The sequence below is a fragment of the Mya arenaria genome, chromosome 4, assembly GCF_026914265.1.
Source record: "Mya arenaria isolate MELC-2E11 chromosome 4, ASM2691426v1".
In the NCBI taxonomy this organism is placed as follows: domain Eukaryota; kingdom Metazoa; phylum Mollusca; class Bivalvia; order Myida; family Myidae; genus Mya; species Mya arenaria.
This window is the reverse complement of record NC_069125.1, coordinates 35,368,725-35,395,832: the sequence shown is the minus strand read 5'-3', so window position 1 is coordinate 35,395,832 and position 27,108 is coordinate 35,368,725. Positions and strand designations below refer to the sequence as shown.

The 27,108-nt window shown below is 35.6% G+C and overlaps 4 protein-coding genes across 4 annotated transcripts; all 4 read left to right on the top strand.

Annotated features, from left to right (window-relative positions):
- The first annotated feature begins 203 nt into the window (after positions 1-203).
- Positions 204-8,619, top strand: LOC128229619 (serine/threonine-protein phosphatase alpha-2 isoform). The gene is made up of 6 exons (XM_052941381.1): positions 204-409; positions 2,511-2,642; positions 3,118-3,348; positions 4,168-4,496; positions 5,914-6,048; positions 6,736-8,619. The coding sequence occupies exons 1-6, from the start codon at positions 355-357 to the stop codon at positions 6,838-6,840; spliced, it is 987 nt and encodes a 328-aa protein (XP_052797341.1). The 5' UTR covers positions 204-354; the 3' UTR covers positions 6,841-8,619.
- A 1,850-nt stretch (positions 8,620-10,469) lies between these two features.
- LOC128229613 (tripartite motif-containing protein 5-like) lies at positions 10,470-13,164 on the top strand. Its single transcript, XM_052941373.1, has one exon. The coding sequence runs from the start codon at positions 10,556-10,558 to the stop codon at positions 12,704-12,706; it is 2,151 nt and encodes a 716-aa protein (XP_052797333.1). The 5' UTR covers positions 10,470-10,555; the 3' UTR covers positions 12,707-13,164.
- A 2,937-nt stretch (positions 13,165-16,101) lies between these two features.
- LOC128229615 (heat shock 70 kDa protein 12B-like) lies at positions 16,102-19,024 on the top strand. Its single transcript, XM_052941376.1, has 4 exons — positions 16,102-16,437; positions 16,719-16,937; positions 17,136-17,271; positions 17,430-19,024. Exons 1-4 carry the CDS (start codon positions 16,129-16,131, stop codon positions 18,473-18,475), a joined length of 1,710 nt encoding a protein of 569 aa, XP_052797336.1. The 5' UTR covers positions 16,102-16,128; the 3' UTR covers positions 18,476-19,024.
- Positions 19,025-24,431: 5,407 nt separating this feature from the next.
- Positions 24,432-26,828, top strand: LOC128230771 (heat shock 70 kDa protein 12B-like). Its single transcript, XM_052943212.1, has 4 exons — positions 24,432-24,740; positions 25,035-25,253; positions 25,472-25,601; positions 25,783-26,828. The coding sequence occupies exons 1-4, from the start codon at positions 24,432-24,434 to the stop codon at positions 26,826-26,828; spliced, it is 1,704 nt and encodes a 567-aa protein (XP_052799172.1).
- The last annotated feature ends 280 nt before the right edge of the window (positions 26,829-27,108 follow it).

The window sequence follows — 27,108 nt, the reverse complement described above, 5'->3', positions numbered from 1 at the left end:
GGTACCTGTCAAAATATAGTTCTAAAAATTCAAGTATTGTTTATGCATTTATGCTTTGTTTCAAGCATATTTCTTAGTTTTATCTATTATTTAGTAATATGCTTCGTGATTTTGTACAATTTTATTTTCATAAACTGTATTAGATGTAATCATCATAATTTATAAATAGTTCACCAGCCTAAGTACTATACCGGCAAATTTCCTTCCGCAAATTAATGCGCCTTCGTAACGGCCGCCATCTTTTTTCCAGTAGTAAATATTTTGGGTCTTAAAACGAAATCCGTGAACATCGGCTGTAATTTGGGCTTTTAAACATTTTATTTTATAAATTTGCAATCCCTTATTCTTACTGGAATGGCCGATACTGATAAGTTAAATATAGACAGTATCATAGCAAGATTGTTGGAGGGTAAGTATTACGTTTCTTCTATAATCGGGAAGTCCGAAGTAAAATGGACCATTTAACTGATCAGTACGTGTTATTACTTCGCCAACTATTTACATTGAATGAGTTTTGCCTAACGTAACTTTCCTTCTTTAATAAACCGTTGGAATACTGTTCAATTTTGAATAATGTCTTCCTAAAATTGCCTAGTTCTAGCTCAGCTGTCAAATTCACCTTTTCAAAAAATTCAGGGTCATACAAAGTGTGTTGAAACTAAGTTTTGAGTGTTTTAGAGAATAATAAGTGATGTACAACCGTTTTCAAAACTACCACCATCGAAACCTTTCTGAAAGACTTTGAATGAGTTTCAAGATCCTTTTATTTAATGATTGAAGGAACTTTTCCTTTAGAATAAATGCTGTATGTTCAAGACATCTGCATTTGTGCAAAAACTGTAGTATAAAAAACACATCAAACTCATGATAATTTGTTGGATATTTATTTTTTGTGTACGGAACTGAAATAAAATAACATCATGGGGAAATATTCCTTGTTTTTATCATATTTTATAGACTCAATATGCTTTAGTCCAAATAATTGTACGTTGACAGATTTTTTTTAGATTTTTGGCAAATATATGGCAAATCCTTCGCGTACAAATTGTTTAGTATCAAAAGTGGGTAGTTGTTCCGATCAGGATTCCGGGTTAAAGCATTTAGCGTCTATAAAATACCTTAAAAACAAGAAATATTACCAGATAATGTTATTTTATATTAGTTCCGTACACAAAAAATAAATATCCAACTTATAATTATGAGTTTGACGGCTTTTCTTCATTTCATTCTGTCAAAACATAACGATATATACATGAAGGGCACCTGCAAGGCTTCAGGGCAGTTTTAAATCGCTCGGAACAGTTTGGCCATGGCCGAGTTGTTACGATTGTATAACGAGGTCTATCTCGAAGCTTTGTCGGAGGAGGCCGAGTTATTACGATTGTATCGAGTTGTTCCCCTTCGCATAATTGTTGTCTGTGTCAGCCAACTTTCGTTTTATTGGAAAGGTAAACAACTTGTTTTAATGCATTAAATGCTTGTTTAGTGCAAAATAACATTACACTAACATGGTAAAATATGAATATAGCTCTTTATGATCAATTTCAACCATAAAATACTTCACTTTAAACAATTTCAATATTTTTAAAACACCCCCATTTTTTGCACATTCCCGTTTAGACGTTAGGGATTGGAAGAAACCCGTATAACACATCTATTATTTTAGACTACAATATGCTTTAACCTGGAAAGCCAATAACTATATAACTACCCACTTTTGGTACAAAACAATTTGTACGCGATGGATTTGCCATATCAAAAATGGTAAAAAAAATCTGTCAACATACACTTATTTGGACTAAATTCATATTTTACCATGTAAGTGCAAAGATATTTTGCATAAAACAAGCATTTAATGCATTATAACCCAGGATTTACCTTTCCAATAAAACAAAACTTGACTGACATAGACAAAAATTATGCCAAGCGTAACAACTTGACCATCTCCAGCAAGCTTCGAAATGGACCTTGTAAATACTATCACAACAACTCGGCCATACTCAATACTCAATACTCCGATTGTTGTAAAACTGAACCACAGCCTTGCAGGTGCCCTTCATGTATATATCGTTGTGTTTTGACAGTATGTAATGAAGAAGAACACATCAAACTCATAATAATTCGTTGGAAATTTATCTTTTTGTGAACAGCATTAATTTAAAATGGAAATTTATCTTTTTGTGTACAGCATTAATTTAAAATAACTACCTGATAGTATTTCTTGATGTTACAATATTTTATAGACGTAATATGCTTAAACTCGGAATCCCGATCAGAATAACTACCCACTTTTGGTTCAAAACAATTTGTACATGAAGGATTTGCCTATAAAAAAAAAAAAATGTGTCAACATACAATTATTTGGACTTCTTTTTACTGTGTTCATTTTTTTCACTAGGTTACTGCATGCTTTTTTCCACGTCATTGCATGATAGAAATTAGGAATTATACCACTGACCAGTAGATTTTGAAAGGTCACTTTTTTAAACTCTTAATTTTGTTTTTTTCAGTTCGTGGAACACGTCCCGGAAAAAATGTACAGCTTACAGAATCGGAGATAAGAGGACTGTGTCTCAAGTCCAGAGAACTGTTTCTCAGTCAGCCAATCCTTTTGGAGTTGGAAGCTCCTTTGAAAATTTGTGGTCAGTATGGTCCAGTAACTGTTGCCAAAAATAAGAATTTAACTGTTAAAGATATGAATATTCATACTTATATTCTGTAGGTGTTCAATTTTTTGAAAAACGTGTCTATCTGATGGGTTTAACTTTCATTGTTAAATCTTGTTATTTACGAAATAGAATGATGAAATAATTATGCCATCTTATTCTAAACCTGACTTTTTCAACGTTTTCCCTTTGAACAAAGTTAATTGATATTAAATGGTGATGATAAATTGTTTGTCAAATAACAAAACAGTTCCGTAAGCTTGAAATAAGGCTTCAAGACCGATTGAGAAATGGGTCCTTGGAAATTCAGATTGACAATGTTGCCGAATATATGTAAAGCTGTCCAGTCTTGCACACCAAAAAGCAAGATTTGGCGATTTATAGATATTTTTGATAGATTATTTAATATTTCTGTTAGACTCTTTTTACTAAAATCATATTATTTTTACAGGAGATATTCATGGACAATACTACGACTTGTTGAGATTGTTTGAATATGGTGGATTCCCTCCAGAGAGCAACTACCTGTTCCTAGGTGACTATGTGGACAGAGGAAAGCAGTCTCTCGAGACCATCTGTTTGCTGTTGGCCTACAAAATCAAATACCCAGAAAACTTCTTTTTACTCAGGGGCAACCACGAATGTGCCAGTATTAACAGAATCTATGGCTTTTATGATGAGTGTAAGTGTAATATTTAGGTACAGGTTTGTTCAGTATTATGTTTTCCATTAAATGATGCCGGAATCAACCTTCTGAAATTATAATCAGTAAATCTAGTTTTATAAACCACTAAATTTCAAGCAGAAAGGAAATTTCAGGGCTTGAATTAAGCACTCCGGCAAAATGAGTGTGGAAATTTAAAAATGCGAGTTGTTTTTTTACGTACTTGAAAAATTGTGCGAGTGCAAAATACTTGAAAAAATAGTGACTGGTTTTCTTTTGTTTTCCTATTTGATTATTGTCATATTGATTGTGAGGCACTGTGGTAACAATGACAGTAAAGTTGATTTAATATGGGCCTCTCTACCTTGTTAGATAGATCTAACCCGACAAAGAGGCCAGAATGAAATTAACTAATTAAATTGGAGAAGGAACTACATAGAATTTACCTTCAGTACAGATAACGATGAAAACGTCTACAAGAAAATTGGGGCTTACAATGTCAATTTCTAAGACATTTTTCGAACAAAAATAGATGAGAAAAATCGTGATTGAACATAAGATTTTGCAAGTTACTATTTTCCAGCACTCCATACAGTAAAATATTTTTAATTCAAGCCCTGATTTAAAGTATAAATATTGTTTTTAATATAACAAATTTTAAAGAAATGATTCATGTGGAATCACGTTAACCTTCACATTTACAATTAAGGAAAATATCAATCTAGATTGATTTTTTTTTTGTATTTATAGGTCTTCAAATAAGCTCGATACTGGTAGATAGATGTGTTTTGTTTTAAGTGAGATCTTGCATTAGGAATTTGAACATTGATATTTCAGGCAAAAGACGGTACAACATCAAATTGTGGAAGACATTCACAGATTGTTTCAACTGTTTACCCATAGCAGCTATCATAGATGAGAAAATATTCTGTTGTCATGGAGGCTTGAGTCCTGACCTGCAGTCCATGGAACAGATCCGGCGTATCATGCGACCCACAGACGTTCCCGACCAGGGACTGCTGTGTGATCTGTTGTGGTCAGATCCCGACAAGGAGACGATGGGCTGGGGCGAGAATGATCGAGGAGTGTCGTTCACTTTCGGCGCAGAGGTGGTTGCCAAATTCCTTCACAAACATGATCTCGATCTCATCTGTCGAGCACATCAGGTACTGTTGTTTTCATTTTAAAAATGGAATGTTTGTAAAGCGGAAAATGGGTTGCATTAGCTGATTCAAACTATAGCCAAAAGTTTATTGACTATTAATTGCCTGTGTTTTGTCATGTATCAAATTAATAAAAAAATAATTCTGTATACTCATCATTCTATATCAAACTCAAATTGATGAAACTTGTAACGAGGGTTCTCAGTAGTGGCCAGTTTAAATTTGAAGAAAAAAGAACTAATAAAAAACGAATTATCATCAATTCTAGCTAATCAGTGTACCATGTAGCTGATAAGGGTACCTTTTCGCATTTTTGTGTGCACCAACAGACTGGTTTTCTTTATCTAATATTGTTTTAATTTTAATCACCAAATCCGTTTGACGAACATGTAAACTGTAAAGTACGCAACAAGGTAGGATACATTAAGGAGAAAAAATGAACAGAACCATTTATTATTATTAATTTTTATAATGTAAGCAAGTGTTCTAAGATAACATGGCCATGAATTCAGTAAGTGAAATGCTCAGTTTCAAAAAATGTTGGATGCGGATAGCGAGTGTTGCATGCACCTGGATGCCCATAGTTGGCAGGTTCACATTCTATTTTGGGACAGTTCAACAAATCTTTTTTAGAACCTTATATAACTTCTGACATTTTGTTATTGTATCAAATTATTCCAAAGACCATAGAAATTATAGGTCAGTCTTGAGTTGGTTTAGGAATAGAATTTTTTTTACCAGCCCGATTCAAACTTTACCAGCCCAAATCGCTTGTCAATATTTATGCGTCTTGTTGACAATTTTGAGTTCTTGTATACAATATCATAACCAAAAATTGTTTTCCCTGTATCTATTGTTACCATTCAGTTTAGGTACAAGCTTAAATGATATACAAGTACTTTTATCCTCTTAAACAAAAAAAAAACATTTAAAAACATAACAAAAACAGTTTATCAACAAATGTTTGGTTATCTCAACTCCAATTACGAAAACCAAAATCATCAAAGGAAATTCAAAAGATTATTAAAAAATGTGTAGAAAGATCCTTTTTGCGTTAGAAAAATTGTTTATGGTCGTGTATTGAGTGACAGCAATGCTTTTGTTGCCCGTTCTTAGTTATACTGTTTGATTAGGAATGGTCTTACTATGAAGACAAAAACAAAACATCTCCAAACACTTTGCTCTGATTTAAATCTTTTCTCATTTTTGGACAGACTTTGACATTTTACCAGTCCTCCATAAATTTTGCCATTGACGAATGGTATTCAGAATGTCTTAATTTACATATTAAACTTATTTAAAATGTTCGTTAATGTAAAACTAAAACATAAATTTATATATATATATAATGCATGTAAATATTCTTTGTGAATATTTTCACACCATAAGTGATAACTATAAAACTGTTGTTCATTTTCAGGTGGTTGAAGACGGGTATGAGTTTTTCGCCAAGAGACAGTTGGTCACCCTTTTCTCAGCCCCCAACTACTGTGGAGAATTTGACAACGCTGGTGCTATGATGAGTGTCGACGAAACACTGATGTGCTCATTCCAGGTAAAACCATTTTTAGTTCAAATTAATGAAGTGTTTTTTAACAAGAACAATTTTATTATGTCCCCCTTGGATAAAAGGGTGATTACCAGTGGTCGGAATAACACCTTGCTCAAATTCTGAATTTTATATAGCAGGGCTTGTTCAAAAATTTGATGCCAAGCTATAGTATATGAATTCGGGCCTGTTCATCCAAAAGTCCAATTTCAATGATTGGATTACCCAAATATTCCTGGACCTATGGTCATTAAACTTGACATGAAAGTTGGGCCTGACCAGTAGATGACCCCTATTGTTTTTAGGGGTCATTGGGTCAAAGCTCAAGATCACAATAACCTTAAATGCGAAAAGTTTAACAAAGCTTGTCCAAGTGATAACTCATAGTGGCCTGGACCTTTGGTCATCAAACTTGACATGGAGGCCGAGCCTGACCAGTAGATGACCCCTATTGACTTTTAGGGTTCATCAGTTTAAAGGGCAAGGTCATAGTGACCTTGAATGTGAAATGCTTGTCCTGAGTGATAACTCGACAATGCCTGCACCCATGGCCCTCAAACTTGTCTAAGAGCTTTGGCCCGACTGTAGATGACCCCTATTAATTTTGAATAGGTGAACAAACAATCTTGTATGGAATTGACTTATACTGACTGGTGTAAATAATTGCATGTTTGATATGTGTTGTAATTTCAGATTTTGAAACCAGCGGACAAAAAGAAATTCCCATATGGAGGTTTGAATGCAGGTCGACCAGTGACCCCGCCAAGAGGGACGGCAAAAGGCAAAGGGAAAATATAGATAGCGTGTGACTTTGATACCAGTGTGAATGTAGAAAGCGTGGTGAGATCTGATGTGTGGATTTGTAAAACACCTAGCCTGGTTTTCACCAATGGGCAGGAGTTGTATTGACCCATTATTGCTAGGTCATGAATTGTAGACCATTATCATCCAAAACTTTTTACTGCACAGAAGTTTGTCTGTCAGGCTGAGGTAGTGATTTGAATTTATTTAGACAAAAAAGCACACTGTTGATGTTTGCCAAATATTTCTTTTTTGTTATAACACAGAAAATTGATACCATCTGAGAGCTTGTGTCGTAAAGACCTTTTACTTGTAGTAATGGAGAATATTTACTAAGTATAGAACTCCCCTTTAAATTTCTTGATTTATATAATTTAGAAGTTATTTAAAGTTAAGTCCTTAAAGCCATTGCGTTACAAAGCTAAGCATCGATATGATGATTTGAAATCATGTGACAGTAACCTTACCTTGTGAATTTGATCTTTTTTGCTTAAGAGCTTAAAAAGTGATTGAAGATAAGACAACCTTATTTTTCCTCAACAATTATTCAAATGCTACATTGTGACACAGTGAATTAATTGAACTGTGATAGTGTTTCTTGAGTTTTTTTTCAAGCTTTTTACTTTTTCTCACTGATTTTCACATTTGTCTTTAAAACATAAATGACTTGTGTCTGTAGATTTATTTCCTCATTTTGTAATAACTTACTATACATTTTTACACATGACTCTTTGTTCAGTTGAACTTTGTGATTTAAACACTTAACATTTATGTGGACAGTATACCGTGGTTTGGTGAAGTTCATCCATGGTTGCATCAATGTATTATACTGGATATTTATTCATATCATGCTAGATAACACACTAAAAGTTCATGTTAAGTAAAATCATCATCTTGTTCATTAAATATTTTAGAACGTGTTGTCAGATCCTCATTAGATTTTGAGTTGAAATGTATGTCTTGAGCAAAATGTATGATTTTATTTAACATGGATTATTCATGTTTGTAAAGTTAATTTCTAACTTTCAATTAGGATTTTCTCAATTACATTTTATGTTCATTTTTTCCCAAAGAAAATACATTGCTACGACTGTGCATCCTTTGAATTGGGAAAATCCTATTTATAAGTTAATTACTGTGTAGTCATATGGTTTGTTTGACCTAGAATTTGACCTGTCTTTTGTACATGTATCATAAAATGTGAAATGAAAAATAACGATTAGATAATGTTTGCATCTAATGGTAGCAAGCGTTGTTAGTGACCAGCTGTCTGTTTTTATCTCAAATTGTAGTCGTAAATAATAGGAAACAAAGAAGTTGTAATCAGTGTTTCAGTGACTAATATACTCTTGTCTTATTTATTTATAAAGTATGTGGATTGATGAACAAATGGACATAATCTTTTGCAATTTGTTATCTTTGCAATTTTCCATTTTGTGAGAAAGTTGTGTAAAAAAAAATGCCCAGCAACAGTAAGAACCAGGGAGTCCATTTCATTAAGAACTTGAGAAGTAGTTTTCAAACCAACAAGGGGGTTTAACACTGTTGGAAATCTCTGCTTAGTATGGGAACTGCTGCTAGGATTCTTGATGGAATGCCCCTCCAAGTCCTGCACTTAAGGACTTTCAGGGAGTTACAGCTGTTATGAAATGTATTTCTGTATCCTTTTTTAAAACTGAAAAAAAGATGGTAGCCCTTTTATCATGATTCTCTTGTCATTTTTATGTGTACTGATACATTTGTATATTGTAAATAAACTAATGTGACTTACTTGCAGGATGTGTTCTTGTAAAGAACTAGGAAACTGTCAATGAAACTGCGTATACATTCTATGGAAGTTGTTGAGATGCTTGGGCTCAGGGAACAAATTAAAAAAAATTGAATAATTTGCTTTCAAACTTGGTATGCACATCGATCATAGACAGACGATGACCCCTGTTGATTTAAGGGTCATTAGTTCAAGGTCATGGTGACCGTGTCCAGAAAAATGATGAGCGTTTCTGACGGGCAACAAATCAGGTTCTCGAAATTCTGGTTCATAATAAACTAATCATTGGAGTGATGAATATTTCTTGACTTGAAACACAAGCGATGACAAAAGAAGACCAAGAGATATTACTTTTACAGTCGATGAAAACGCACCACTTCTCAAAATATGAAACGTAATGATCATGGCTACTTTCTATTTTCTATTCATTATATTTTTGTTGTCTAAACACCCTAGAATCACTCGTTAATGTCGCAAAAATGAAAGTTAATGAAAGCCCTGGACGTTCACATGAGCCAGACTATATTCAAGGATTGCTACACCGACGTATTGTTGACGTTCATCTCTTATGAGTCGGACTATATTCAGGGATTGCCACGCTGTCGTCTTTATGACGTTCATCTCACATGAGCCAGGCTTTATTCCGGGATTGCTACACTGACGTTTTATGACGTTCATCTCACATGAGCCAGGCTATATTCAAGAATTGCTACACTGACGTTTTTATGACGTTCATTTCATAAGCTAGACTATATTTAGGTATCGATACACTGACGTCTCGGTGACGTTCATCGCACATAAGCCAGGCTACTTTAATAGAAATTGGAATGTGTATGGCTTTTCACTTTGCAGCTTAACATGTGGAATTAGCGATGCCATAATTATTATATGATGCGCTGGATTCCGTTACAAAAAGATCCTAAAATTCCAGCCATAACCTCGTTTTGGCAACTGTGTTTGAATAATAATCGTAAGGAAAATTATCGCATACATTCATCCCGTAACTTGGCAAGTGTACCTGAGCACCATCGCTAAGTTAACCATTAAAATATCTACCCTGACTTTATGAGTTACTACTGTTTGGGTGCACTACTTTCACTGGTAATTTGTTGGGTATATACTACGAACACAAGTTGATCGAAAATGATGTATTTTTTTTAAACTACGGTATGATTTTATTTCTCTTAATTTGAGGTGCGTTTTCATTGATTTAATTGAACTTGCTGTCAAAGGCACATTCATCAGGGCATAGGTCTGGGTCGTTAACATATGTCACAAACACGCAATAATGGTGAAGAGAAATAAAATTAGTTCTTTGTACGCAAGTTTTTGATTAATTTGATTACTAGTAAATATTTGCAATATTGTACAATAATTCTTGGTGGTTATTTAAAAGTGAACTCAGTTTTGACCCGCATTGAAATCAAACATGTTCTTAATGTTGCGCTGGGTGGGGTAGTGCTAAATTGGATTTAATAACTTTGAAGACATTTATGATAAACATATGAAGCAAAGCAAGCATTCTCTGTACAATATTAAAATGTTCTTCTCTCTTCAATGCAAGACTAAGGAACTGCACGATACGTTAGATATATACTGCGTTACGAAGTAATTTACTTCGACAACATTTAGAAACTAGACGTACGGTTGAAAATCTAGATGAAGTTATCGCATTCGTTTCGTTTAAGTGTTACGTTGTACGAATGGATCGAAAATCATACCCATGAAAACTTACCCGTGATTAGTATTTCAAAACAATGAGTATTGTATCGCGTTTCAATTTGAATTGTAAGCTGACACTTAAAGAACGAAATTGATTAGGCACATAACGACACTGTTTGTCGAATACAAGTTTAAATACACACTGTATGTGCGGATTATACTTTAAGGACTTATTGCTTAACAGTAAGCTGATTGTGTTAAGTATACTTCTACGCAGTGACAATGGAACGGCATATCCGACCTCCTCGTAGGGACCCAACAACCTCTGACCTGGAGGCGCCCAGTCCGACATTTTCAAATTCTTCCGGTTCAAGTCAGAAACCTGATTTTCGGTCTTCAGTTGTCGAAACGCCTCGCGTATTTTCGGCGACATCGGGTTCATATAACAGTCTGCAGTTTCGCGCAGACTTGGACGTGACTGTGGATTCCCATATCACTGAGACGCTAGTATGCCCGATTTGCCTCGGATCGATGAATACGCCGAAGACGTTACCATGCCTCCACAATGCATGTAAGAAATGTCTTCAACAACATATTCTTACGCATTTGAAACAAGAATTACAATTGGAATTGAATCCAACCACCTTTCCATGTCCAGTCTGCGAGCGCGAGACTCAGCCACCGGAGAAAAACGTTGGCATCGAAAAGTGGGCATCCCTGTTTCCAACGAACTACTTTCTGCACGCGTATTGCATGATCCTTGCCGTCCAAAGGGAGGACGTCGACTGTGATCCTTGTCTGCGAAGAGGGGAGACAACCCTTGCTACTTGGTGGTGCCGGGAATGTAGTGAATATCAATGTAACGTATGCAAAACGGTCCATGGAGGGTTTAAGATCTTCAAGGACCACGATGTCCTATCGGTAAAGGAGATAGCGAAAAATCCACACTTTGCTATTCCCCGGTACGAACCGTGTCACTTTCACAAAGAAAAGATCACTCATTTTTGCCGGGATCATCGCGTACCATGTTGTTCTCAATGTTTGGTGACTTCTCATCGGAAATGTGATCACGTTGTTACCGTGGAAACTGAATTTCTGGCTTTAAAAGGAAGAGGGGGTTATACTAATCTAGCGGAACTCTTGACAAAATATGAAGACATGGTTTCAGAGCTTATTGACAGTCGAAAAAATGTAATTGATGATTTAGAATCTAAACGAAGATTGATTATTGACCATGTACAAACAGTTAGAGAGGGGTTTGAAAATGAATTGCGCAGACTTGAGAATAAACTCTTGGATGATTTTGATCGCTTTCATATACAGGAAATGAACAAACTGCAAGCCTTGACTTTGGATTGCGAAAATCTTGGGAAGCAGATCACGAACGCGGTGAATTTGGTTGAGACAGTCCAACATTCAGGCAATGAAGCTAACATGATCAATTTAGTTGAAAACGTGTCTAAGGAATGTCGAACATATGAAAAGAGGCTCCGGGAAAACCAGTCACACTTTGAGCATGTTGATTATGAATTTCAAGTTGATCAAGCCATAGAAAATGTTCTGAAAACGGCAAAGTCTTTTGGAAACATCAATGTTAAACGCTCCAAAAAGAAATCGGAGAATATCGTGAGTGGAGCGAGAATTGTGCGAAATATTGCAAAGGAGATGCCGCGATTTCGCGTTTGGATTGCAGGCGACAGAGGGCGTTGTGGAATATCCGGCGGAGTGTACTTCGATGACGGTCGTATTCTGTTAGCTGACCATGACAACTTTAAACTGAAACTGTTTGGAACAGAAGGTCGACTTCTCTGTAAACTGGTACTGAAGAGTAAACCAAGCGATATAGCTCTCGTTGATCCTGATAAGTTTATCGCTACCCTTCCGAATGCGAGTGCAGTCCAGTTCATAACCATGAAAGGAAATCAACTCACAGAAGGAGACTTTGTAAATACAAAGAGAATGTATCACTCGGTGGCGTGCGCGAACGCCAATATTTACCTTCTTGGCGCGGTTGGAATCGCTGTTTGCAGTAAGGAATCATGCGCAGAGATGAACTTCATCAAGACAAAATTTCAGTCACCGGCCTTCATTCAGGCATCTACCTCGGGATTTGTGGTGACTGATCGTGACAAGAATGCTGTGAATTTTTTCGCTCTGGGCGGCTGCCTTCTTCACAGATACACCTCGAAGGATATGATATGTCCTAGTGGAATCGATTTCGATAGTCAAGGCCATGCTTTTGTCTGTTGTAAACAGTCCTCCAATATTCACCAGTTAAACGAAGACGGGCAAAGAGTCAAAGTCATTCTTTCCGAGAGGAACAGTATCGAGCAACCTGAGATCATCAAGTTTCAAAAATTCGGGAACAAGTTTTTCGTCTCTGAGTCGAAAATCTCTTCTCGAGATTTTATACGTATTTTCAAATGGATGTAAAATAGGTTACATAACTAACCAAAGTCTGTAGCGAATTGCAAATAACTGACATTTGTACTTGTATAACTTTCAAAGTCAAACACTCTTCAATATATTAAAATGTTTTATGTTCAAAGAACGGCTAGACATGCCATGAAAATCTAAACGAAAGAACATTCATAGAAAAGGCTTAGTAACTTGATTTCCTTTAAATGCTACATAAATTAATTTTAATTTCTGTCGAAAATGAAATTAAAGCACACGGAGCCTACTGATAAATGATACGTCATATTAATTGGTTTGTTATTTCAAGTGACTCCAATCGTTTTATGTACATATACTCGTATTCTATTGAAGGGTGTTTACCAGGTACTCAAAATATTTTAAGTAAACTTATAATCTTTAATGGCTTAGTTTTGAGAAGAAGAATAGATCATATGATTGTAAATATTGAAAAAGGATGAATGTATACTGCATGTCTTTATGAGGGTTTACTGTTGCCTATACGTATTGCTAGATTGTTTAATAAAATACTTTAACTCATTGGTTGTCGCCATTGTATATTACGACCGGTGAGTATTTTGTAAAATAAAGTTAGTTTTCTCTTGTTTGTTTATTATTCGATTTAATACAACTGTCTCTACATCGCTAAGATTCTATATTATTGGTCGTTTCATGTCTTGCTGGTATTGGATAATCTATAATACACTTTTGTTGAAGCTTATAATAGAATGATACAATGAAAACTACAGGGACAAGCTCTGTAGTCGCTCACTCTGCCCATTCTTAATCATTAAGAATTATCTTCATGTCACCTAACTATTACTTAAACTACAGGGACAGTCCAAGTATCGACACTTCAAGTATCATTTTCGGGTTGCACACTGAGTTAAACAAATACACTAGATAACATTATCAAATTCGGTTAAACTAAACATTTATTCAGAAAACACCGATCATACAACGACTAACAAAATATTGATTTACACAAAGCTTCAAAATCTGGTATAATAATTCAAGATTCCTAGAGAAATTAGAAAAGGTTATCGAAATGTATCTTTTAACGGTTCTAGTAAACAAGAACGATTTTCAGAAAACAATTGGCAAAGCCGTTTTTCAAATTTATTCCGTAAACAGCAAACAAAAAGCACATTTGTTGTGATAATTACCATAGTGTTGTGGAACTAGGAACATATTAATGCAGCATAAAAATAGGGACACAATCTGCATTGCACATAAGGCGAATACACAACTATTGCAATACTTGATATTCATGTAGAACTTACTTGGGACAAAGGTAGACGAATATGCATGGCAACATGTCGGAAATATCTTAGATGTATAAACTAAAGGCTATATTGAAAACTAAGTGTGTCCTGCATTATAGTATGTCCTTTTACATACTCAAATAATACATCTGCTCAATTCGAAAGACACAGGAGCCGTCATTATTCCATCTTGGTAAGGATAACTCGTGCACAAGTCTTCTCAAACTGTACAGTTATTTCTCTGTATACGCCTGAAAGCCTGCCACGACTGCACATCTCCATCGGTTGTCGCAACACCTCCAAAAGTTGGGCGGGGAGGTTAGCTTGAGACCATAGTCCGTGCATCTCCTGCGGCTGCCTCTGCAAGGGTTCACGTGAAATTATCCACTGACGCCTAGCTTCAGTGCTACATGTACTGAACAAAGGACATTGACTGTTTAGTTGGTCTGAAATAATATACTTAAGTCATTTGATGACCAAATACCGACAAAATAACAACACTTTCGGACATAGTTACTGATACAATCATCCGTCACTACGGAACGAAACGCGACTTTAATATATCTGGTTCAATCTTATTACACTTTCATGAATGTTCGATGAACCTATAGACCATTATCTAAACTTTAAACACATTAATTGTAACAAGCAAATCATTTAACCAATGGTCTACACTATTTACTAAACATATAGCAAGCAGACGACAATCCGAATGACCTTAAAACGAATTTGTAAGATACATGATTATCTGCCTTGACGTACCACGAAAACCCTTAATAATTTGCATGAGGCTCATAAATCTGCACAAATTTGTATGCACTAGTGAGATCAAATTTAATCATGAAATAATCAGTGTGAATACATTGTATACGCCAATGCAGTTTAACTATTTCATATCTAACAGATTGCTTCCACTAGAATGTTTATTTACTTCGCTTAAATCAATTGTATTTTTTATCCGAATTCTTAACCGAAACAGTCAAACGAATAACAATACATGGGGGTTTGTGCATTTCCCTGTACTGTTAAACATCGGTGTTATAAATATTGAATATACATTTTACACAAAAGCAAAATCAGGCGCTAAAATATTAGAGTGATTGTTTTTACAATCTTTTTATCTGGAGTTGAATACAAAGGAATATTGAAACCATTTACAAAAAACATCTGAAAATAAAATCATTTGTACCAATTTCATGCCAAAATTCAAAATGGTCTTTCAATCTACCTTTCATCAAATATTTCTGACCTTGTTTATATTCATAAAAGCCATGAGTAAAAGGTCTATAATAATTCTAATCAGCTTTTATTAACCAGGGGATCTAGTTTTCTTGACAAGGATGGTCACTGGTGACAGCCGTACGGACATGGGGGCAGTTTTGCCGGAAATGAGTAGATTGCCCACTCGCGAAACACGGACCGAGAGCGCTGAACTACATGTACTAGCTTTCGGTGCGATACTATTGATTATATCCAAATACGTAATAGAACAAATAGGGCGATATCAATCAACATTAATTATTGCGCGCAATATTTTCTTTTTCATTTGAAGAAAGTTACGTAGCTGAACGGTATTAGGATGATGAAGCGTCGGTTGAAAAAACAACAACATGTTATAAGAATGTGTCAGAAGAAAAAGACTATATTGCATCTATTTTCATTACGCTAATGATAGTACTATTTATCGTTTGGCGCAGTGTTATATTGAGGTTCCAGTCTTGAACTCACCTTTAGAATAATTATGGAAACAGGTAGCTCGATATCGCTACACATGAATGCAAAATAGATGTCCATTTTGAAAAATCATTTCCAATAACTGGTAAGATATCTTTGATATATTAATCGTTCAAAAAAAATTAAAATACCTAGCACGGATGCATTTTTTTAAAAAGGTCAATATTTACTTCCTGGTAACAGGGATGTTTTTGGAAAAGGAAGTTTTTCATTCTCATTGAGATCATCGAATCGCGAAGGTAAAAAATATACACTTATCTTTATTCTTTCATATACTTGGCCATTATCAAAATTATAACACCATGCAAAATATTTATTTATCAGTTAATTTACTTTTTAATATATAAGTATTGTTAAAGATACTTTGTGAATATATCGACAATAATAATTTACTTCCGCCAAAAGGTATGCATTCATAGAAGTTATTTTTTAGAAACAGAAATGAGTGATGAAGCATCGAAATGTAAACATTTGTTGGTCGCTGCTTTTGATTTCGGAACAACGTTTAGTGGATACGCCTTTTCCTTCCGCAATGATCCAACACAGATTCAAACCAACATCGGTTGGAATGCGGGTTCGGAAAAACTCATATCCTTGAAGACCCCAACATGCATTTTGCTTAATCCGGATGAGGAGTTCGTAGCGTTTGGCTTTGACGCTGAGAATAAATACAGTACCTTAGCAGAAGACAATCAACATGACGGATGGATGTTGTTTCGAAGGTTCAAGATGCTGCTTCATAATAATGAGGTATGTGCGTGATATTGATAAGAACAAAAACTCGAATCATTTACAAGATGCTTGTTGTTGTTTTGACAAGTGTTTTCAAAACTGTTACCTTATTAAATATCACACTGGTACGGGTAATACACTTACTCTGCCGATTGCCATTTGTTTGAAAAGCTAATAGTCTAGTTAAATTTCCCCAAAATTAAATTGACCATTTTCTTAATTTCTAAGGCTAAACGTTACCATATAAGAAAATAATCAGAGAACAAGGGTCAAGCGACAAATGCTTTTTACTGTTCCAGGGTCTAAAAAGAGGGGCAACGGTCGAAGACATCAATGGAAAATCAATGCCAGCCATGACGATATTTTCAATGTCAATTCGCTTTCTGAGGGATCATTTGGTTAAAGCACTAAAGACACAGACTGTCGGTATTGAAGAGGCAGACATCCAGTATGTACTAACAGTGCCTGCAATCTGGAACGACAATGCAAAACAGTTCATGCGCGAGGCTGCAATAGAGGTATTTTTGCCCTGACATATCTTGTCATTAAATCGATCTATCCTAAACGCCTTTGAAGTAATTGCTTTTGAACATGCATACTTGTTCTGTCAGCATAGAACAATAACTAGCGAAGGTTGCGTACAGTTCATATTTTGACTTTATCATAAAATGTATACTGTTGTTACTCGTACGTATGACATAATATGTTTTTGTAAGGCCGGGTTGGAAGCAGATCGAATCAAACTAGCTCTTGAGCCTGAGGTAGCGTCAATCTGGTGTCAGAATGTCACAACTGACTTGAAAGGAGAATTGGCGAGATCAGGGATGCAGTACATGGTACTCGACCTTGGGGGTAAAGACTAGAAAATTGCCTTTTAATAAAGCCACATAGTTTTGTTTATGACTGGCATAGAAACGCTTTTTTCAATTTTGTTTGACTTATAAATGGTGGGATAAATGTTAAAATGAATGCTTGAAATAACCGTTCATTAAGTGCATCTTTATATTCAGGTGGCACAGCCGATATATCGGTCCATGAAAAGATGCAAGATGGCTCTTTGAAAGAGATACACAAGGCAAGTGGTGGCCCATGGGGAGGCACCGCCGTTGATTTGAATTATATGAAGTGGCTCACGGATCTTTTTGGAGAGGCGACTATGGAAAGATTCAAAGATGAAGAGATGGCCGACTATTTTGATATCCAACGAGAATTTGAAACAAAGAAAAGAAATATTTTACCAGAAACGACTGGATTGATAACATTTCGAGTTGCTGCTTCGTTGAAGGAAATCCACAACGATATTGGAGGCAAAGGAATATTAACGCGACTGTCAGAACTTGGTTTAAACAACAAGGTAACTTATAGGGGAGATAAGCTGAGAGTTGATGCTTCAATTGCAAAAAAATGGTTTGCCGATCCTTTGCAGAAAACTGTTCTGCACGTTAAAGGTCTGCTTACCGAGCCGAAAATGAGAAATGTAAGTATCATCTTGCTAGTTGGAGGATTTAGTGAATGTGAACTTGTTCAAGATGCAGTTCGAAAACAGATTACAAACAAGAAACTGGTTGTTCCAAACGAAGCAGGACTAGCTGTGCTGAAGGGGGCAGTGCGCTTTGGCCATTTCCCTGACATTGTTGCTTCGAGAGTCATACGATATACCTATGGGATACAAACCAATGTTGCATTCAACTCTGCAGTCCACCCAATGAAATACATGAGCTTGATGAGCGGGAAAGAGAGGCTTGATGGAGTATTTTGTAAATTTGTTGAAGTTTACAGTGAGTTAAAAATTGGAAGTATTGTGAAGAAAAGTTTCAAACCTATCGACCCACTTAAGACTGGGATAGATATATTCACAAGCCCTGACCAAAGTCCATTTCTTGTACATGACGAAGGATGTCAGCGAATTGGATACCTCGACATTGAGCATCCTGAAGGCGAAATGGAGGACAAGTCTTTCGAGGTTTTTTTCGAGTTTGGTGAAACTGAGTTATTTGTAAAAGTAAAGATAACAAAAACTGGGCGCGAGTTTTACAAAACAATCGATTGCCTTTGATTAAGAAAAATGATGAAGAGAAAACATAACAGCACAACATGGTGTAGTATTGGTTAGCTTCAATATAAAAAATGTAGGTGAAACTAAAGTTAAACAAAATTACAATTCAGCGTTAATATGCTACTAGTTGACAAGTAGATGTTTCCAATCAATGCTTTCCTTTTTTGTTCTGTGCCATTGGCATATATATGAAGTATAAAGCATTTTATTTTAGGTGATATCTAAACATTAACTCACCTCATTTTCGGCATTTGTGAATTTATTTTTTTGTGTTTTTTTTTGTGTCGTAGGTACATCAGTCTGTGATTTAATAAACAAATGGATGATTCATTTGGCAATTTGTTTTATTTTTTAAAACGGAACTGTGTAGGATAAGAAAACAATTCTGGAAACATGTCAAGATTCCCGTATTAAAAGACATTAAGATGAGACGTATTTCTGTATCTTTATTTAAACTGTAAAGGTGATGGTAGCCTTTTTATCACGAGTCTAGCGAGTGTATATATGTGTATCGACATTTGTATATTGTAAATAAACTATTGTGACTTAGTTGTATTTTGTGTTTTCCTAACCAAATATGATATTTTTGATAACCCTACATATATAAAATATATGAATAGGGCTGATATCTGATCAGTACAGTAGCTTCGAATATTAAAACCTGTATCGGGACAAATATCAAGATATCAAGAAAGCTCGAATGTTTTATTGAACACTTTATTTTTCCAACGGAACATTCGAGTTGCTGTCGTAGCCTTATTAGTTTTCAGCTCCTATTTTGTCTGTGATTTACACTACATGTTACCGTTCATGTTAAACTTACGTTGAAGCACAGTTTGATTGTTTTGGAAAGGGACAAACTCAAACGTATCAGACGTCGGACATTTGCTCTGCAAGATCAGATTTCGTATGATCATATTTTTGTCTCTATACGATGACGTTTAATGTGCTTATTTGACGTCTTGATGACGCTCATCTCACATGATCCAGAGTACCCACATAGGAATTGTCATATTGTAAACGCCTATAATAGTCTTTATACGATAAATTTCTATGTGATACGCTGACGTCCGGATGACGTTCATCCGTGTGCCAGACTTCTCTAATAGGGATTGATATGCGCTGACGACCCAGACAGCTCTCATAGGGATTTTTCATTTTGTAAACGCCTGTTTTTGTCTCTACACGATGAAGTTTTATGAGCTGAACTGACGTCATAATGACGTTTTCTCACATGAGCCAGACTGCTTTTATATGGTTTGGAATTGTGTAGGGCGTTTTGCTATGCAATGCTTCTATCACATTTTGAAATTTTTGACGTAAACTGCAATTGAATGATAAACTCGTAAGGGCATTTATCACATAGATTCTTCCTGTTACGTTATTGGTTTACCTGATCACTCATTGGCAGCGTACAATTTACGACCAAGACATCTGATGTTTTAGATTAAACGGGGCCCACATCAGGTGTTAAAGATTTGCTACTGACGTGACGTCCGGCCTTTATTTAGACGTTCACTTTGGGATTCGTGGTGACTGATCGTAGCAGTAACGTTTGATTTTTCTCGCTCTAGACGGCCGCCTTGTTCAAAATTACACCTCGAAGGATATGATATGTCCTAATGGAATCGATTTCGATAGTCAAGGTCATGCTTTTGTCTATTGTAAACAGTCCTCCAACATACACCAGTTAAACGAAGACGGACAAAGAGTCAAAGTCATTCTTTCCGAGAAGAACAGTATCGAGCAACCAGAGATCATCAAGTTTCAGAAATTCGGGAACAAGTTTTTCGTCTCCGAGTTGAAAATCTCTTCTCAAGATTTTATACGTATTTTCAAATGGAAGTAATACCGGTTACGTAATAAACCAAAAGTAGCGAATTGCAAATAACTGACATTTGTACTTGTATAACTTTTAAAGTCAAACACTATTCAATTTGTTAAAATGTTTCATGTTCAAATAACCGCTAGACATGCCATAAAAACCTCTAAATGAAGGATCATTTATAGAAAAGTCTTAGTAAGTTGATTTCCTTAAAATGCTATATAAATTAATTTTCTTTACAGGGTATCTGTCGAAAATAAAATTAAAGCACACGGAGCTTACTAATGAGGGATACGTCTTATAAATTGGTTTGTTATTTCAAGTGGCTCCAAACGTTTTATGCACATATACTCGTATTCTATTGAAGTGTGTTTACAAGGTACTCAAAATATTTTAAGTACACTTATAATCTTTAATGGTTTGGTTTTGAGAAGAAGAATAGATTATAGGATTGTAAATATTGAAAAAGGATGAATGTAAACTACATGTCTTAATGAGGGTCTACTGTTGCCTATACGTATTGCAAGTTTATTTTAATAAAGAATACTTTAACTCATTGGTCTTTTTGTTGCCATTGTATATTACGAACGGTGAGTATTTTGAAGAATAAAGATAGTTTCACTTGTTTGTTTATTATTCGATTTAACAGAGCTGTCTCCACATCGCTAAGATTCTATATTATTGGTCATTTCATGGCTTGCTGGTATTGGAACATCTATAATACACTTTTGTTGAAGCTTATAATAGAATGATGAAATGAAAACAGCAGGGAAAAGCCCAATAGTCGAAAATTAAGACAAAGAACAATGTTAAGGGGCATAATGATTACTGGATTGAGTTTTTGTAAGACTTGGAATTAAAACAACAAAAGTGTGAGCTAGGGGCGACACTTCACTTCCTCTACGCGGCACCCACAGATCTGCTGAGAATATCAATAATACAATGAAAACTACAGGGACAGTCCAAAGTATCGACAACTGAAGTATCGTTTACGGGTTGCACACTGAGTTAAATAAATAAATACACTAGCTAACTTTATCAAATTCGGTTAAACAAAACATTTATTCAGAAAACACCATACAATGACTTCAAAATTTTGATTTACAAATAGTTTCAAAATCTGGTATAATAATTTAAGATTCCTAGAGTAATTAGAAAAGGTTATCGAAATGTATCTTTTAACGGTTCTAGTAGACAAGAACGATTTTCAGAAATTGGCAACGCCGTTTTTCAAATTTATTCCGTAAACAGCAAACAAAAAGCACATTTGCTGTGATAATTACCATAGTGTTGCGGACAAACTTGATATTTCTAGAAGGAACATAATTATGTAGCATTAACTTGGGACAAAATTTGCATTGCACATTAAGCGAATAAATAATTTTGCAATATTATTGTGTGCATACTTGATAATCATGTAGAACTTACTTGGGTCAAACGTTACAAAGGTAGATGAAAATGCATGACAAATATATCAAAAATAGATTAAAAAATATAAAGGCTATATTAACAGTGTATTGTCCTACTACACAGAATGTCCTTTTACATACTCAAATACTACATCTGCTCAATTCGAAAGACACAGGAGCCGTCATTATTCCATCTTGGTATGGATAACCCGTGCACAAGTCTTCTCAAACTGTACAGTTATTTTTCTGTATCCGTATTAAAGCCCGCCATAGCTGCATGTCTCTATCGCTTGTCGCAACACCTCCAAATGTTGAGCGGGTAGGTGACCTTTAGGCCATAGTCCGTGCATCCTACCGCTGCCTCTGCAAACGTTCACGTGAAAAACTCCGTTGACGCTTAGTTCCAGTGCTACATGAACTGAACACATGAAAATGAATGATTGTTTGGTCTGATTTAATACATATGTTACTATATAATTATATACTTACGTCATTTGATGATCATATACCTAAAATAAACAAATATTCGGACATAGTTTAAACTTACTGGTACTATCGTCACTACGGAATGAAATCCGACTTTAATTTACCTGACTTAATTTGAGAGTCCAATCATATGTACTATCATACTTGTTCGAATAACCTAAACTCATTAATTAATTGTAAGAAGCAGACCTTTTAACCAATGGTCTACACTATTTACTAAACATATATTAAGCAGACGACAGTCCGAATGACATTACAACGAATTTGTTTAATACATGAATACCTGCCTTGTCGTACCACAAAGACCTTCAGTATTTTGTTTGAGGCTCATACATCAGCACAAAATGGTATGCACTAGTGAGATTAAATTTAATCATGAACTAATCATTCTGATTATACGCGAATGCAGTTTTACTATCTTCATATCTAACTGACTGCTACCACAAATGTTTAAAATGTTTAATTACCTCTCCTTAATCAAATGTGTTGTTTTAATATACATAAATTCTGAACCGAAACAGTCAAGATAATAGCAATACATGGGGGATTTATACATTTCCCAGTACTGTTAGATATCATTGATAAACACCTTGAATAGCCTCAAAAGCAAACTCAGCCTCTAAAATAGACCGATTGTTTTTACAAAATGTTTCATCTGGATTTGAATTCAAAGGAATCTTGTTACCATTGACGATAATGTCTGAAATAAAATCATTTGTACCAATAATTATTCCTTGCCAAAAACCTAAATGGTATTTTAATCTACCGTTTACAATAATATGATTCTTACCTTGTTCATATTCGTAAAAGCCACGAGTAAATCGTCTATAATAGTCATAATCACATTTCATTGTCAACTCTTATTAACTGGACACGGATGGTCACTATTGACCCCCCACACCGACATTTGGGGGCAGTTTTGCCGGAAATGAATATATTCCCAACACCCGAAACACTGACTGGAAGCGCCGAATCTTCCGAAACCTTGGTATGCGCTGTACTTTAAACCGGAATTGAGGCGGTAATCGTAACCGTAAGTTATGTCGGAACCGTTACCAAAGCGCAGCCGGAATCCTTAGTATAAGGCCAATAGGGACGTAAGCCTCGACCTAACCCCAAAGGCGTAAGAGCGAGTGAGCAGTCAGACTAGTATAAATAAAGTATATGATGGTACTATTTCTTTTGTGCAGTTTTACACTGATTTTGTTTGTGCTAAGCATTCGAGCACCTCCGGAAACTGGTCATTCTGTTTTCGGGCTGATGTAGTGAATACACAAAGCGCTGACAACACTGTTTTATTTTATTTCTTTGCATAAAGTTGATACTACTTCAGTCCGAATCGTAGATAGTAACCAGTAGTGGTGTCCGGGTTTTCGAGGCCATAAACAAACACCTCTTATGTGAATCGAACCAATAACCTCTTTACACAACTACGACCTTGACCTTCTTCATCCGAATCAAATGCTCAACTTCATGTACTAGCTATCGGTGTTGTACTATTTATTATCTCCAAATACGTAATAAAAGAAAAAGGGCGATATCAATCAACATTAATTACTGCACGCAATATTTCCTTTTTCATTTGAAGAAAGTTTCGAACCTTAACGGTATTAGGACGAAGAAACGTTGGTTGAAAAACATGTTATAAGAAGGTGTCAAAAGATAAAGCTAAGACTCTATTGCATGAATTTCCAGTAAGCTAATGATGGTACTATTTATTTTATGGTGAAGTGTTACATTGAGGGTTTAGTCTTGTTATCATCTTAAGAACACTTATGAAAACTGATAGCTCGGTATCGCTTCACACGCAGTGAATGCAAAATAGATGACCATTTCGAAAAATCATTTCCAATAATTGGTAAGATATGTTTTACATTTTACATGGTATTTGCTTTAAAAAGACCTAACACGGATGCATTTATAAAAAGGTGCAAAATATTTACTGGAAACTGAGCTGTTTTTGGAAAAGGAAGTATACATATGCTATTTCTTATGGAGATCATCGAATCGTGCACGTAAAAAAGTAGTTATAATATTTGGGTAATATCAACATTACAAAACATTACTTTTGAAAACTAATTTACTACACCATGCTAAATATTTATTTATCAATTAATTTACATTTTAATATATTAGTATTGTGATATTGTACGAATATATCGACAATAATAATTTACTTCCGCCTAAAGGTAAGCATACATAGGAGTTATCAAACAGATATGTTGTAGAAAAAGAAATGAGTGACGAAGCATCGAAATGTGAACATTTGTTGGTCGCTGCTTTCGATTTCGGAACCACGTTTAGCGGATACGCCTTTTCCTTCCGCAATGACCCAACAAAGATTCAAACCAACCTCGGCTGGAATGCGGGTTCGGAAAAGCTCATATCCTTGAAGACCCCAACATGCGTTTTGCTGAATCCGCAAAAGGAGTTCGTAGCGTTTGGCTTTGACGCCGAGAATAAATACAGTACCTTAGCAGAAGACAAACAAAATGAAGGATGGATGTTGTTTCGAAAGTTCAAGATGCTGCTCCATAATAATGAGGTTCGTTCGTGATATTGATAAGAACAAAAACTCGAATCATTTACAAGATGCTTGTTGTTGTTCTGACACGTGTTTACAAAACTGTTATCTTATAAAATTCACACTGGTACGGGTTATTAACGTAGTGTACAATAACTCACTCTGACAATTGCCATCTATTTGGAAACTTATATGCTAGTTAAATTTCCTACCGATTAAATGGAGCATTGTCTTAATTTCTTAGGCTTAACTTTACCATGTAACAAAATATTCAGATGATAGGCGTCAGACTGCAAATGCATTCTACTGTTACAGGGTCTTACAAGAGGGGCTACGGTGGAAGACATCAATGGGAAGTCAATGCCAGCCATGACAATATTTTCAATGTCCATTCGCTTCCTTAGGGATCATTTGGTTAAAACGCTAAATACACAGACTGTCGATATTGAAGAGGCAGACATCCAGTATGTTCTTACAATTCCTGCAATTTGGAATGACAACGCAAAACAGTTCATGCGCGAGGCTGCAATGGAGGTATATTTTACCGTGAAATTTTATTTCATTAAGTCTATCCCAGTTTTTTTTTTTTAAATACTTGCTGTTGAACATATAACATTTTATGTTTGTACAGGTCAGCGAAAAACAATTACTGGCGAGGTTTACGTAAATTCTTTATATTTTGACTTTATCACGAAATGTATACTGGTATAACCCTTGTAACATGTACGTATGACATAATATGTTATTATAAGGCCGGGATGGAAGCAGATCGAATCAAACTAGCTCTTGAACCTGAGGTAGCGTCAATCTGGTGTCAGAATGTCACAACTGGCTTAAAAGGAGAATTATCGGGAATGCAGTACATGGTACTCGACCTTGGAGGTAAATTCTGGAGAGTCGCCTTTTAATACAGGCAAAGTAACTTCAAATATCATTTCTGTTGATTATTGATCTCGAAACGCTTATATTTTGGTGTTGCTTAACTTACAAATGCTGGAATAAAAGTTGCGTTAAGTGCTCGAAAATGCCGTTGAACACGTACTTTAAAGGCATCTTTTTTAAGGTGGTACTGCCGATATATCAGTCCATGAAAAGATGCAAGATGGCTCTTTGAAAGAGATACACAAGGCAAGTGGAGGCCCATGGGGAGGCACCGCCGTTGATTTGAATTTCATGAAATGGCTCACGGATCTTTTTGGAGAGGCATCTATGGAAAGATTCAAAAATGAAGAGATGGCCGACTATTTTGACATCCAGCGAGAATTCGAAACAAAGAAAAGAAATATTATGCCGGACACGACTGGATTAATAACATTTCGAGTCACTGCTTCGTTAAAGGAAATCCACAACGACATTGGAGGCAAAGGTATATTGGCGCGACTGTCAGAACTTGGTTTAGACAGCAAGGTAACTTACAGGGGAGATAAGCTGAGAGTTGATGCTTCAATTGCAAAAGAATGGTTTGACGATCCTTTACAGAAAACTGTTTTGCACGTAAAAGGTCTGCTTGCCGAGCCTAAAATGAGGAATGTTAGTATCCTTTTGCTGGTCGGAGGATTCGGTGAATGTGCACTTGTGCAAGATGCATTACGAAAACAGATTACAAACAAGAGGCTGATTGTTCCAAACGAAGCAGGGCTAGCTGTGCTGAAGGGAGCAGTGCGTTTCGGCCATATTCCTGACATAGTTGCTTTGAGAGTCATGCGATATACCTATGGAATACGAACCTTAGCTCCATTTAACCCTGCCGTCCATCAAATACAATACAAGATATTGCAGGGTGGGGAAGAGTGGCTAGACGGATATTTTACAAAATTTGTTGAAGCTAATAGTGAGTTTAAAGTTGGAAGTGTTGTGGAGCAACACTTCGAACCTAAAAACCCAAGTAGTAGTTTGATAGATATATTTACAAGTCCAGACCAAAATCCATTTCTTGTGTATGACGATGGATGTCAACGAATTGGAAACCTCGTCGTTGAGCATCCTGAGGGCGAAATGGAGGACAAGGCGTTCGTTGTGTATTTTGAGTTTGGTGAAACTGAGTTATTTGTAAAAGTGAAGGTAAAGAAAACCGGGCGCGAGTTTTACAAAACAATCGATTGCCTTTGAGTACGAAAAACAAGATAACGACTGTGTGTACGAAAAATAAGATAACGAGTTTGTGTACGAAAAACAAGATAACAAGGAAAACTTACAGCACTAAATGGTGTAGTATTGGTTAGATTCGATATAAAAACTCGAACATAAAACTTAAGTTAAATAAAATTACAATTCAGCATTAATATGCTACTAGTTGATACATTGATGTTTGCTTTGTTTTTTCTGTTCTGTGTCATTGGCGTTGACCCTGTTTCATTGTTTTTTTTCCAAAACGGGACTGTGTAGGATA